The sequence below is a fragment of the Podarcis tiliguerta genome (genome assembly GCF_965153285.1).
Source record: "Podarcis tiliguerta genome assembly, chromosome: 8".
Lineage (NCBI taxonomy): Eukaryota > Metazoa > Chordata > Lepidosauria > Squamata > Lacertidae > Podarcis > Podarcis tiliguerta.
The window spans coordinates 27,813,098-27,826,142 of NC_139541.1; the positions used below are offsets into that span (position 1 = coordinate 27,813,098).

The 13,045-nt window shown below is 45.3% G+C and overlaps 1 protein-coding gene across 1 annotated transcript in view; it reads left to right on the forward strand.

Annotated features, from left to right (window-relative positions):
* The window catches only part of LOC310682707 (neural-cadherin-like), a 91,922-nt gene that overhangs the window by 77,539 nt on the left and 1,338 nt on the right, over nt 1-13,045 (forward strand). The window contains exons 28-32 of the mRNA XM_083451797.1: nt 869-1,035; nt 3,491-3,755; nt 4,577-4,751; nt 5,446-5,690; nt 10,718-10,872. Coding sequence (XP_083307923.1) covers nt 869-1,035; nt 3,491-3,755; nt 4,577-4,751; nt 5,446-5,690; nt 10,718-10,872 — 1,007 coding nt within the window. The remainder of the gene's footprint in view (nt 1-868; nt 1,036-3,490; nt 3,756-4,576; nt 4,752-5,445; nt 5,691-10,717; nt 10,873-13,045) is intronic.

Genomic DNA, 13,045 nt, shown 5'->3' on the forward strand with positions numbered 1-13,045 from the left:
CTTCACACCATACTCCCGTCACCATGGTTAGGCATTATGACTGGCCACCATGAGCCATGGTTAAAATTGGGGCGGGAAACTTTTGGTCCTCCATATGCTGCTGGACGCGGGTGGCCCTGTAGGTTAAACCACAGAGCCTAGGGCTTGCTGATCAGAAGGTCGGCGGTTCGAATCCCTGCGACGGGGTGAGCTCCCATTGCTCGGTCCCTGCTCCTGCCAACCTAGCAGTCCGAAAGCATGTCAAAGTGCAAGTAGATAAATGGGTACCACTCCAGCAGGAAGGTAAACGGCGTTTCCGTGCGCTGCTCTGGTTCGCCAGAAGCGGCTTAGTCATGCTGGCCACATGACCCGGAAGCTGGATGCCGGCTCCCTCGGCCAATAAAGTGAGATGAGCGCCGCAACCCCAGAGTTGGCCACGACTGGACCTAATGGTCAGGGGTCCCTTTACCCTTATGCTGCTGGATTATTACTTCTCTCAACCCTAGGAGCCCACTGGCTGTGACAGTGGGCATGTTCTTAACTGAGATTTTGGAACCTGGTGAGGCCACTTACTTTCTTTACTGCCTGGGCACTCTGAGTTTTTTCTCTGTGTGGTTTTCTTGGAGCAGCTCTCATGCAGTGGCCATAACGCTGTGCCTGTTTAGCTAGAGGCTGTTTTTGCTTGCTGCAGACAACCAGGCTACTCCCCAATTACAAGTCTGAACTTAATATGTAATGCTGATAAGTCTTTTAGTGATATACATCAGGGTCCCATTTTCCATTGTGAATGCTGTGTATGTATGTATGTATATATATTTATATCTATATATATGCAAGCACCTTTCTGTTTGTGTATAAGAAAGCACTTTTCCTTCCCCAATTCTTCCAGCTGCTGAAGAATCTTCATTTGGGCCTGGGAGTCACATATGCTATCAGCTTCCCTTTTCCATACCTGCCCGTAGAACAGTAGCAGATGCCATGATAAGGATGCGAGAGCCCAACGGTATCATCCTGAGCATGTCTTCCCGCAACAAGGATGAACACATCACCCTGCAGGTAAATGAGGAGTGATGGTCAATGTCAGTTCAGAGTTAATTCTCTTCTGAGCCAGCGAGCCATAGATGGAAAAGGTCTCTCTCCTGATGCAGTGTGCTCATCTTTCTTCCTTTAGAATCCACCTGTGCCCTTGATTTTTCCGTTTCCACACACTCCTTTCTAGAGAAATTCAGAACAGCCATATGTGAATTTATAGAAATTGCTATGGTTTCTAAAGTACCGTAGAGTCCTCATTATCAAACATTAGGGCCAATGGACACCTAAATTCCTGCAAGCTGGTTTGCCATCTTATGAGGAAGTGTTAGTGTCAACCGGTCCATAAAGGTGGTGGGGACCAGCAGCCGTTTCCGTAGCTGAAGATGTTTTTTTTACTCAGCAGCTGTGATTATAGGGATGGGCTGCTACCCCTTGGCATGTATAGACTTGTTCCAGATAGACTTTCTTCATGCAATCTTGTACCTGTGTACAAAACTTATGATGAGGAAATTGAGAGCAGCTGTATTCAGATGTCATATTGCACCATGGTTTGTTGTCATAAGAATGAACAAAGATGAGTATCAGGCTGTCATTCATTCACCACTCTACTCTGGCATGGTCATGATGGTTTAGAAAGCTTCTACTTCCATTTTTTAAAATTTACTGTGGCATTCTGTGATTAAACGTATGATAAATGGGTTTACTCTTAGCTATGATTTGCTTGAAAGACTCTAGCTTCAAACCATGGATGATAAAAGTTTTAACAAACCATCATTAAGGTTAACCACGTTGTAGGATTCAAATGGAATGCTAAGCTGAGGTCAATCAGACTCAGCAACAAATGCTTCCCAACTCCTCATGGCCAAGGCTGGGGTGAGGAGGGGGGTGCCCAAGACTTGTTTTCATGGTGTTAAAGCACAGTTTATCTTGATGCCTGAACGTAGCCAATATGAACTGGTCCTCAGTCAGTGGAACTATCAAATTATTCTAATACACTCTGTGCTCCCTCTGCCGATATTGGAAAGTTCATTCCTGTATAATGAGCACTGCGGTTTAGGTGACTATCTCATTAATGGAATAATTTGGATGGTCTCCCCTCTGCATGCTCTGCTAGTAAATGATGGTTTGATGCAGTGGTGCAGGGATTTTGAGAATGAGGGGACATTTTTGGTAGCTGTTTTGACTCTCCTATTTTGCAGAAAAATATAAGTGAACCCAAGCAAGAGGAGGGCATCACTGAAACCGTTCCCTAGACTTCAGCTGTAGTTACTTGTAGAGCGAGTGAGAATATTTACAGTGATTCACATTTATTTAGTGAGGTGTGTGTGTAAACACTGCTGAATATACAACATTCCTGGGAAGGCACGGAGAATATGCTCAAATTGATAGCATGAACAGGGTTTTTTTTGTACAATGTGTGGTCAACCTACATAGTCTCCAAGTGATGTTGGAGTAGGTACACATGAAGATAGTTTAAATTAGGTAGAAAACCAACAAAGAATCTTGTAGCACCTTAAAGACTAATACATATATCATAATATTAAGCTTTGTTTTTCTTTAAGATACTGTAAGACTCCTTGTTGCCTTTACTGCAGCAGATGAACATGGCTACTTCTCTGGAAATTATTACTCAAGAAGGGGTTGGCGAATGAACCATATGTCTAGGCACTGCTTGGTCAATGTACTTTGTCCAGGCAACAAATTGAATTTTCAAGAAGATGTGTATTTTAACTGCAAATTTGCAGAATGTCTTAAGTAGTTCACATTCTTAGACATTTGGGCTGGATCTAGGCACATCAAAAAAAGTTTAAGGAAAACACGTTGTAAAACTCATAATGGGAAATCATGTTGCCGAAGGATCAAACTCTATTGCACCATCTGGTGTCACAGTGTTATAATGCATTTTAAATCCCTCCTTCCAATTTAGCTGAGTTCTTGGTGTTCAAAATCCTCTGCTGATGCCATCAGTTTGTGAATCCTCCATGCTTTCATGTGACTGCACAACTGCAGCTACTGCTGTTATTTTTATTGAATATGACTCTGCTGAATGGCTAGCTTAAAACCAGTTACACGAAATGTAAAGGGGTTGGGAAACCCTATCAAAAGAAAACGCATCTGCCAGTCCAGAAAACATCTGCCCCCCGCCCCCTAAAACAGGCTCCCTACCCTTGCAAGAAATAAATGAACCTTTAGTGCTTTGTGTGTGTTTCCTAGTCAACTCACATTATACAATAACGTGCTATAAGAATGCAATGTCAACCCTGCGGGGAGATCATCCCACTGAACTCATCACGAGAAAGGAATGGGAGCTCTCTAGACTGATTCTGGGTTTGCAGATGTGCAACACACACAGTCGTTTAATTTGTGGAGTTGTTTCCCCTGCCCTTGCTCTCTTCTTCAGAATTACCCAGGGCCTTATTGTATTGCATGCAAAAAAATAAAACAAAATGATTGACACCGATTCCTGGATTTCTGCAAGGTGGTCCAGGGGTTCTTAGCAGTGTCTTACAACCTGGGAGATGGAGCAGCTGCAGTGAGCCTCCCCTCCTACCAAGTGGATAATGGAGAGTGGCATCACGTTTCCCTGGAGAGAAATGAGAACGAGTTCATTCTTCGCCTGGATGGAGGAGGCGGGAAGAGAGAAATCCTGAAGGCAGCCGGCGCCTACAAAGAGATCATAATTGATCCCAACAGCTTGGTGGTTGGCAACACATACCCTGTCAATCAGAGCGGCAGTTTCCAAGGTAAAAAGAAGCCTGCCTGTTATCTTGGATAACTGTCCATCATGGAGACTTAGCTATTAAAAGAGCTATGAGCCGGCAATGGAGCAGTGCTCACAATGCTTTTGTGTTAGCATTTTGCATCCGTTGCTCTTGCTTTTGTTATTTCTGCACGGCTCCAGAGCTGGAGGATTTAAAAGGAATGAAGAGACTTAAGGTGACAGTTTCCCACCCAGCTTCTGGTTATTTTAACTTTTCATTCTGTGGAATCTTAGCTAGGGAATACCTTGTGGAAACTGAGGGAGGCAGGAAGATAAATGTAGAATGATAGCACCCCTGTTTTGCTCTGAACAAAAGTGTATTTTTCTCTGGTGGGAATGCCAGAAACCCAGGTTGGCAGGTTTGTGGAATGGTAGCCCTTGGAGGTTGAAGAGCTTGTTGGGAAGGCTGCCTGTTGGTTAGCACCCATGATATTCCGTTAGCCTGATCCAACAGACTCCCCTTACATTTGTGTGTCCCAACAACATTCTCCAAGTAGAGGGAGAAATCCAGTTCAGTTCGCATTTTAATGTGAATCGACCTTATTAATTGCACATTCCAAAACAATATTCAAACCAAAGCATGGCCATCCTCCGAAATTTGCACTTCTCCTGATTTTGCAATGCAGTTCTGTGGCCCAGAAGGGGTTGGGTAGGTGGGATCTGACCTGCATCTCAACTTCTCCGGCTTCAGCCTGTTGTTAAACGTAGCACATAACTCGGCCTTACAGTGCTGCGACATCTCTTTCAAAAATAGCTCTTGATCAAGAGCTTTCCACATCAAGTCTGTTTTGTATTTTGCCTTAGGATGCATGAAGGATGTCAGATTCAATAACTACAGGCTACCTCTAGATTCTTACCCTAAGGAGCTTGTGCTGAGTGCCCAAGGAGTGAGAAAAGGCTGCCTTTCCGAAGCTTGCAAGAGCAATCCCTGCAGCCAGCAATTCATCTGCATTGACTTGTGGATGATGCATGAGTGCAGGTAACAAATCCCCCTTGGTGAAATCAGAAGGCGGGAGCGGCCTGCCCATCTAGGGCTTGAACAGAAACCCCTCATATTTGGTGGGAAGGGCTAAATATTGTTTGATCAGTAGCCCCTTGTGCTTTTTGATGTGCTGCTCCCAAGGCTCCTCCAACTTGAGCGCAGAATGGGGGGGGCACTATACCTTCTTCTGTTACTCTGGGGCTGCAAAACGGGGGATTTTCAAGCATGCTCCTGATGACTGGCATTTGATTGATCTCCATGTTTTTCGCAACTGCTTTTAGGGTTCCTTCATTCATCTTTTACTCCCACTTTCAAATTGGATCGTCCCCATTGTTGCACAAGTTAGATACGCTGTCCATCTGAGGCATCTGATGAAGTGGTCTCTTGATTTGCAAAAACATGCCAGGATAAATCCATTAGTTTTCTGCATTTGGGGAGTTTTTTAAAAAAAATATCCCCCCCTTACCACCCAGTAAACATTGCTGGAATGCAGTCCTGTGAACTGGGCCCATTCCAGGAATCCAGCTCAAGAGGATCATCTGTGAGCAAATTTCATTACATTGGAACTGGCTCCTACTGAAGCTGAAATGAGGGTGTGAAATTAATCTGGATTGTGGCACCCTGGAGCTTTGCTTGGGCCAGCAGCGAGGTTAATGCCAAGGAGTTTGATTTGCCTTCTGTGTCTTTCCAGCTGCCCTCCAGGACACATGTTGGTGGAGAACGTCACCGGCCGGCACTGTGTTTACACGGCATGCGCTCAGAGGCCCTGTAACTTTGGCACCTGCATCTCCCAGTCGGCAAGCAAGTTCCGATGCCACTGCCCCGACGGCTACTCCGGCCGCAACTGTGAAATCACACTAGCCATCTTCCACAAAGACGCTGGGCTGAGCTTCAGCTCCATGTTTGCCATCTGCATTTGCTTCCTGGCCCTACTAGGTAGTTACGGCAACTACATCTTGTACTACCTTTGGTAATGAACCATAAGCCGCCTTCTGTGCTGCTCTGGATGCTCGCCATGCCGGCTAGTTGTGAAGACGCCCGCTGGATGATGCCTTCACTGTCTTGTCCTTCATTCTCTCTGGCCCATCATCATCATCATCATCATCATCAAAGACATTCCTTTCCAGTTTCATCTGCATCTTTATTTGACTCATCCCTGGGAAAGGTCCTTCTCATCTTTTCCATTCTGTTCTTGCTTCGACATTCCATTGCTGAGAACTGGCTCAGAAGGGACAAAGGGGAAATGAACATTATGACGTTGACATTCTGCTTTGCTCTCTTAAGAACAGGCTTCTATAGTGGCTGACAGTGAGTGAAAAGATACCTATAATAACATGATAATGAGGTTCTTTCAAAAGGCAGCGATGGCTTTTAAAGGCTTGGGGTATTGGCGATGGTGATGATCGCAAATGTGCTTCTTCCTCCTGGTGTTCTGTGTTGTTGCTGCTGGTAGCATGGCTGTCTAAGCTGCTGCTCCGTGGAGAGCGCAGAGGAGAATTTCTGCTCTCAGACATGTCCCATGGCCAGGGAGGACAAGGTGTGTTAGCCTCAGGGAGGACACAGTGCATCTCCCTGCACTGGCAGCTGGATCATTTGCAGACCCTGGCTCTTCCTTCTGACAGGGAGAGTCTTGATGAAGGGTCTGGTGATGGAAAGTGCCCATTTCTTAGGCCTTAGATGTTGCTGCTTTAAGAAAAAAAACCCCCAGCTCAAAATGGTCCAAAGATTTATCTAGTCTAGCATCCTGGTTCCCAGACTTGCCAACCAGATGCTTCCAGGAAGCTCACAAGCCAGACTTGAAGACCACAAGTGGAAGGGTCCTGGCTCAGTGCAGAGAATCTGCTTTGCATGCAGAAGGTCCCAGGTGGAATGCCCAGTGGCATCTCAGGTCAGGTCTGGGAGAGAGACCCCCCCCCCCAGAAATCCTGGAGACGCACTGCTAGTTGGTGTCAATAGTATTGAGCTGGATGGACCGAGGGTTTGATTCGGTATAAGGCAGCTTCCTCTGTTGCCCTGCCCCCCCCCCCTCGAGCAACTGGTAATCAGCAGCATGCTGTTTAACTGTCATGGACAATAGCCGTTTATAGATGAATCATTCATAAATTTGTCTGCACCCCTTTTATAAAGCCATTTAAGCTGAGTGGTTCAGGGAGGTGTGTTTCCTAGGGTGCAGTGCAACATGAAACAGATTTCCCAGCCAATGTCCAACGATGCCCCCCCGTTTTATTTATATATATTTATTTTATTATTATGCAATTGTTTACGTTGAGTCTGTTATCGTTGTTACTTGCTATGGCACACAGCACCTTCAAATTTGCAAAGTGCTTTTACAATCTTGTTCATCCCAACAAGAACCCCGTGGGATTCACTGCTGTTCTTCTCATTCTGCAAAGGTGGGCCTTAGCTCATGGCGGAGGGTGATAGTCACATCTAGGATTCCTGGCTCCAAAACTAGTGCTCTGTCAACTGGATCACGGATTGAGACAGCCCTGCTGCCAAGGAAATGATGAGTCCGGTTAGGTGGTTTGTATCTTAAAAGCCCCAGGTGAAGCATCTGAGGTCAGAGCGTTAGTCCACTTTTACAGTCTTGGTTAATGCGGAACCGCCTCCTGAAATCCCGCATCGCGACACGGGAAGTTTCTGCTAAATTGCGCTTTCCTTCTGCAGCGAAAACTCTTCCCTAATCTCACGTCTTTGCCCAGGGCTCTTTTGAAGTCATCCTCGTGAAATTGCAGCTACTTGGAAAAGTAATTGCTTCCTCTTTTTTGCTGCTGTTTGTTTGTTTGCTGTCACTCATATTTTAGCATTTTTGAATTTCCAATGCATGAATATATTTGCCATGCAAACACGGGACAACAGGTATTTGTAACTAGGTCAGAATTACTTTCCCGAACTGTGGGGAACCTCTGCTCTGTAGGAAAACAAGGGAACTGGTAGCAGATGGAAAACATTTCTGCTCTGAAGTTTAAGCCCCGTGTTTCCATGAGGCCACATTGTGCTGTAATTGGGTTTGGGGAGAACGCGCCCCCATGCTGTGCAACAGGAGGCAGAAAAGGTGTGCTTGGGACAGTGTTAAATATCGCTCACAGCTGCTGCAGCCTTAGTGTGCTGATAGGCTCTTCTCTGATAAAGCTTGTTTACGACGGTTCAATGTAAGCTTCCATTGACTTTGATGCACATTGAAGCTGGCTTCTGGATGTAACACTTTCATCCGGTGGCGCTTTCTGACAGGCAGTTACAAGAGGAGTTGCTCCTCTGAGAATTGTGTATTCGGAATACAAGAATGAAAGCATTTTGGAAGAAGCGGAGCTTACATCCAGCATGATATTTCTCTTTTTCACAAAGAGGTTTATTTCTTTGTAGTGAGAAAAGGCCTCCTTTTGTGCTGGGAACAGGAGATTGAAGCCAAATCCTCTCCTTGGGGGACATGGCTGGGTCAGTTAAATACTCTTGAAACTGGGCTGTGTGTACGTGGCTCTGTTTACAGGCCACCTTTGTCTGCTGTTTTTAGTACCCTTGATGGTTGTTGTGGGGTGGTAAAAATGGCATTTTGTAGGCTCTTCTGAACTGGCAAAGAGCATGTTTTATTCAGGCCATTTCTTTTCCAAATGTGTGCATCTCAGAATCAGGATGCAACACAGGGTCATAGTAGTGGGCTCCAGTTTCAGATGCTGTATATTTTCAATCACTATCGGTCTTGCAGTCTGAGAATCATAAGAATGCCCTGTGAACAAAGGGGTGCTTTTTGTTTTAATAATCACTGAATGTTAAAACTTGAGATTACCATTGCACTCAGTTAGCAATTGCATGAGTGGCAATTTTAAAGTGGGAACCTGGCAGACCGGGTAAGGGGTGTTACCCTTTTTGCCTGCTGCTGTGGTTCTGGTCCAGATGTTTTGAGGGGGGGTTATTTGAGTAAAAGCTCCCCTTGCATGGGGAATGGGAACTAGTCTTTCAAAGCAAATGGCAGGTGGCAGTGGGTGCGGTGGTAGGGCCCCCAGTCCAGGTCAGGACTATAGTGGAGCCAAAGCCCTCCTGCTCTCTCCACCAGGATTTGAATTACCCTTCCCTGCTCTGTAATTTTAATTTCTAATTGCATGAAGGGCATCTTGCATTCTTTAGCCTTAGAGAACACACACCAGTCACCTTTGTCATAGTATACTCTGGATTGCCAGAATGTAAATTTCAATTCAAGTATGTGAGAGGAGTCGCATAGTTAAGAAAAAGCAAACAAACCCTGTGCCTGAATATATATTTTTTTCTAATAAAAATGTGTCATGTGCCTCTTTGTCTATGTCCTGTTCATCACTTCCATTCATTTTCATTGTTGTTTGTTCCATAGACTGTTCCTCATTTTGTGTGTTACATGTTTACTCAGAAGTAAGACCCACTGTATTCAATGGGGCTCCCTCCCCCCGGTAAATGTGCATCGATAGGGTTTGGATTTACCACATGCCCCAACAGTGGACAGTTTCAACTTTCAGCATGCAAGGTTGAATCCAGACTAACATCTGGAATGCAAGCAGGAGAAAGAAGGATGACCATGAACAGGATTAGGTGAATTGGTGGGTGGGAGGAGCATCAAGCCATAGTTAAAACAAAGCAAGGTTTGTGAACCAACAATAAACTATGGCTGGCAGTAAACCAACCATAGATAATCAGTTGGGCAGGATTCCTCCATAACCATAGTTTAACAAACCATAGGTTCGTGTTATATATGAGCTAAGCCACTGTAGACAAGGCTGAATCTGATGGATCTGTTGTCTGATGTAGTACCCTTTGTTCCAGGTTCATAGGGTCTTCCCTCCGCAGGGCATTAGCTGGCCACCGCACAAGGACACCCAATCACATGGAGGTCTCATTCTTGTGATCCTCCTTGGGGGAGAAAAATTACATTGGGTCGGGCTTTCCTATGAGCAGGCATTGCTTTGAAGGCTCACATCACATTGGAGGTGAAGGTGGAGGTTGCACAGTGGCTGCTGCCAACCCGTGTAGGAACTGCTGGCATTGACATTGACCCTCCCCACTGACCTCCATTCTTTCCTTCCTCCTCCTCCCTGATGCATCTCTCCTTTTTGGACAAGGCTTTGCCACCACAAGGACGATACAAGATCAGATGGGCTGCTGCTATCATGTCCAGCAGAGATGGCTTTTATGGACTTGTCATGAGTTGTTTTTCACCATTTGCATTGTCTGTCATCTGCATAGTAGCACTTTGAGAGTGCAAAGTGCTTTGTAATCTTCATGTTATTCACCCTCAGTGACAAACATTACAAGGTAGGCTGTTATTATTCCTATTTTAACCAAGAGGGATTGAAGGCGTGAGATAATGTACCCAGATGCATCTAGCAATCCTCTGTGCCACCAGTTAGTTTTTAAACTCAATCACTCTTGAATCCATGCTGGTCTTTAATAATACAGCCCTACATATATTTAGCTCTAAGTGCACTCACTTCATGGGATGCTCATCCAAATTAGCATTCCTGGGCTTGCAGGCCAAATGTGGGTGCTTAGCTGCTGCTGCACCCCTCCTCTGGCTATTACTCACCTTCTGACTGATTTACTTTTATTAATAGCAATAAATCAAAAGTAGAGCTAAGTCCCTGCTAAAACTAGCTGCACTTATTGGATTGTCTACTTAAAGTTCTGAATCTGTGCACGCTTAAATCAGCAGAATCCCATTGGCTTTGGTAGGATTACTGAGGTGGTGCTTGTTTGAGAGCAGGGATTGGGTGTGTTAGCCTGAGACAAAGTAGTTTCTGGGCAAACTTGAACTGGGGTTTAAATGTTGCACCCTCCATGTGAGTCACTTTCAAAGGTGACGTGGCAGAGGGTGGTGGCTTCAGGGATATTTCAGATGTGGCGACCTTCCAGCGCATTAAGTCCTAACTCTCAAAGTTCTCCTTTTTAATGGTGCATTTGGCCTTGGTTTCTAAATAAATGCTCTTCGCTTTCTCACCCAGTTCTGCTCAGCGGTGTCTTCCTGTGGACTCGGTGGAAGAGCCACAAAAGCATGAACGGAGGAGTTTACCATGTCACCACCTGCCACGATGACTTGGAGGACATTCGAGAGAACATCCTCAACTATAACGAGGAAGGGGGTGGTGAGCAGGATCAAGTAAGGCTCTTTCTCTGACGGTTGATCTGACGTGTGCAAGGAAACTTACACTGGAGGAAAAACCATTGCTTTGATAGTACAGCCTAGACTTTGAAGGGACTGTGAAGGCCATGAAGTCCAACTCTATCTCAATGTACCTACAGCATCCCAGACAGATGGCCATAATGGGGAGGAGAGAGCCCATGGCAGGGGAACCGCCATGTACCAGGCTCACACCGGACAGGGCAGAAGTTCTGTAGGGGGCAGCTCCCTCCCCCCCAGTTAATTTTTGTGCACATGTGTGGTGGTTTTTCTTCCTAAGGGAAGGGGATTCACTAGGCCAGTTCCAGGGACTAGTGTAGTTTTCCCATACTGGTGGGGGTGGACTCTCCTTGGTTGGAGGTTTTTAGGCAGAGGTTGGAGGATGCTTTAGGGCTTGGACTAAATAACCTGTGGGAGGGAGTCCCTTCCAACTCTAAAATTCTGTAAATGGCCTTTGGATCCTGTGGATCAAAGGTCTCCTAGCATGCCCCATTTTTCTCCCTTGCATTGTTGGAACAATGATAGCAGAGTGGAAGTGGCGGCAGAGATGTCTGTGGTTATAATGACTCAAAGGACAGACCTCCCTCTCTGCAGACCAGAGGTCGATATCCACTCCTGTCCCATGGCCCCTGCTGGAGACCCATAGGATTTTGTCCAAAATTGTTTAATATTATCTTCTCTCCCTTCTGGCACTCAGAAAAGCACATTTCAGTTTTAGCAAATGGGGCATATATCTCCCCTCCACCCCACCAGACCTAACATTTACTCTGTCCTGATTGCAAGTCCTTGCAACGTTTTGCAGAAATGCTCAGTGAATGTTGCTATCTTAGTATTGCCTCAGATAAGGCTGCAATCCTGTGCCAACTTGCCTGTGAGTAAGCCCCAAAGAATTCAGTGGAACTTACTTTTGAGTAGACTGTGTATAGACCTGCACTGCAAATGTATTACAGCACCAGTCTCCAAATCATCTGAACCAGAAACATTTCACTAAAACTGCCTGGGAGAAAACATAGTATAAAAAGTCCAGAGAAGTCAGTGAGCTGCAAACATTCTTGTTTGCTTACCTGCCCCCACACACCGATGTCAATTAGACCTGCAACTTTTTAATCAATCTGACAAAAAAATGACCCAGTTAATCATGAGGAAGGGAGCAGGTTTTGGAAGGCAAATCAGTATTTTTTTAATACCGTGGAGACTTGGTTCTCAAACGGCTTAGTTGACGAACAGATCGGCTCCCGAACACCGCAAACCCGGCTACCTACCTGAATTCGTACTCTTGTTATTATGGATGCACAACCCTCGTTGCTTTTCTTCCATTTTTGCTTGGCTGGGATGTGTCCTTGAACTCCTATATTCCCTCTTAGGTGGAGAACAGAAGAGGGGTGGGTCGGTTGTATGTGCATGAGCATGTGTAGAAACTAACTTATTACACAATGGTAAAATATGCATTTATTGCTCCACCCACTTTTGCCTCTAGCCCTGCCCACTGCTGGAATGTGGCCCTCAAAACATTGCCTAGAAGGGAATGTGGCCCTTGGGCTGAAAAATGCTCCCTACCCCTGTCCTAGAAGGACTGTGTCCTAGGATGACGTCTGTGCAAATTCTGCACCCAGAGTAGGATTCTGCCCCACAAAAAAAGAAAAAAAGAATGTACGAGTTTAGTTTGAATTTTACACTTGGTATTTCCTACTAGCGGAATGCAAATTTCCTCATTAAAAAACGGAGGAAAAAAGTTGAAGGTTTTGATAAATTTCCGTGAACATGTTTTAAACACTTTAAATGGATATTTATCTTCAAGGTGGCACACAGCGAGCTAAGTATACAAATCCTATTAGTGTTTAATAAGATTAACTCCCTCTGCAAATTGTAAAGGGGAAAAATAGGTTTACCCGAGCAGGGGATCTATCTTGAGGAAGCAGGCATTGTTTATCTGACATGTCAGGAGCTTGGTATCTGCTCCTTTCAGAAAGTAGCAAGATGAGCCCAAATGATTCAAGGGTAGTTTGTTTCTACGGCGCAGGGTGGATCTCCACATCCATACTGCGTTGCTGCCTGTGACAAAACTTTTGCCAAGTGCAGGGAACTCCCTTGCATTATCTAGAGAGGCAGAGAGACCATCTATGTCCAATGCCACAGAAGCTAAAATCTTTGC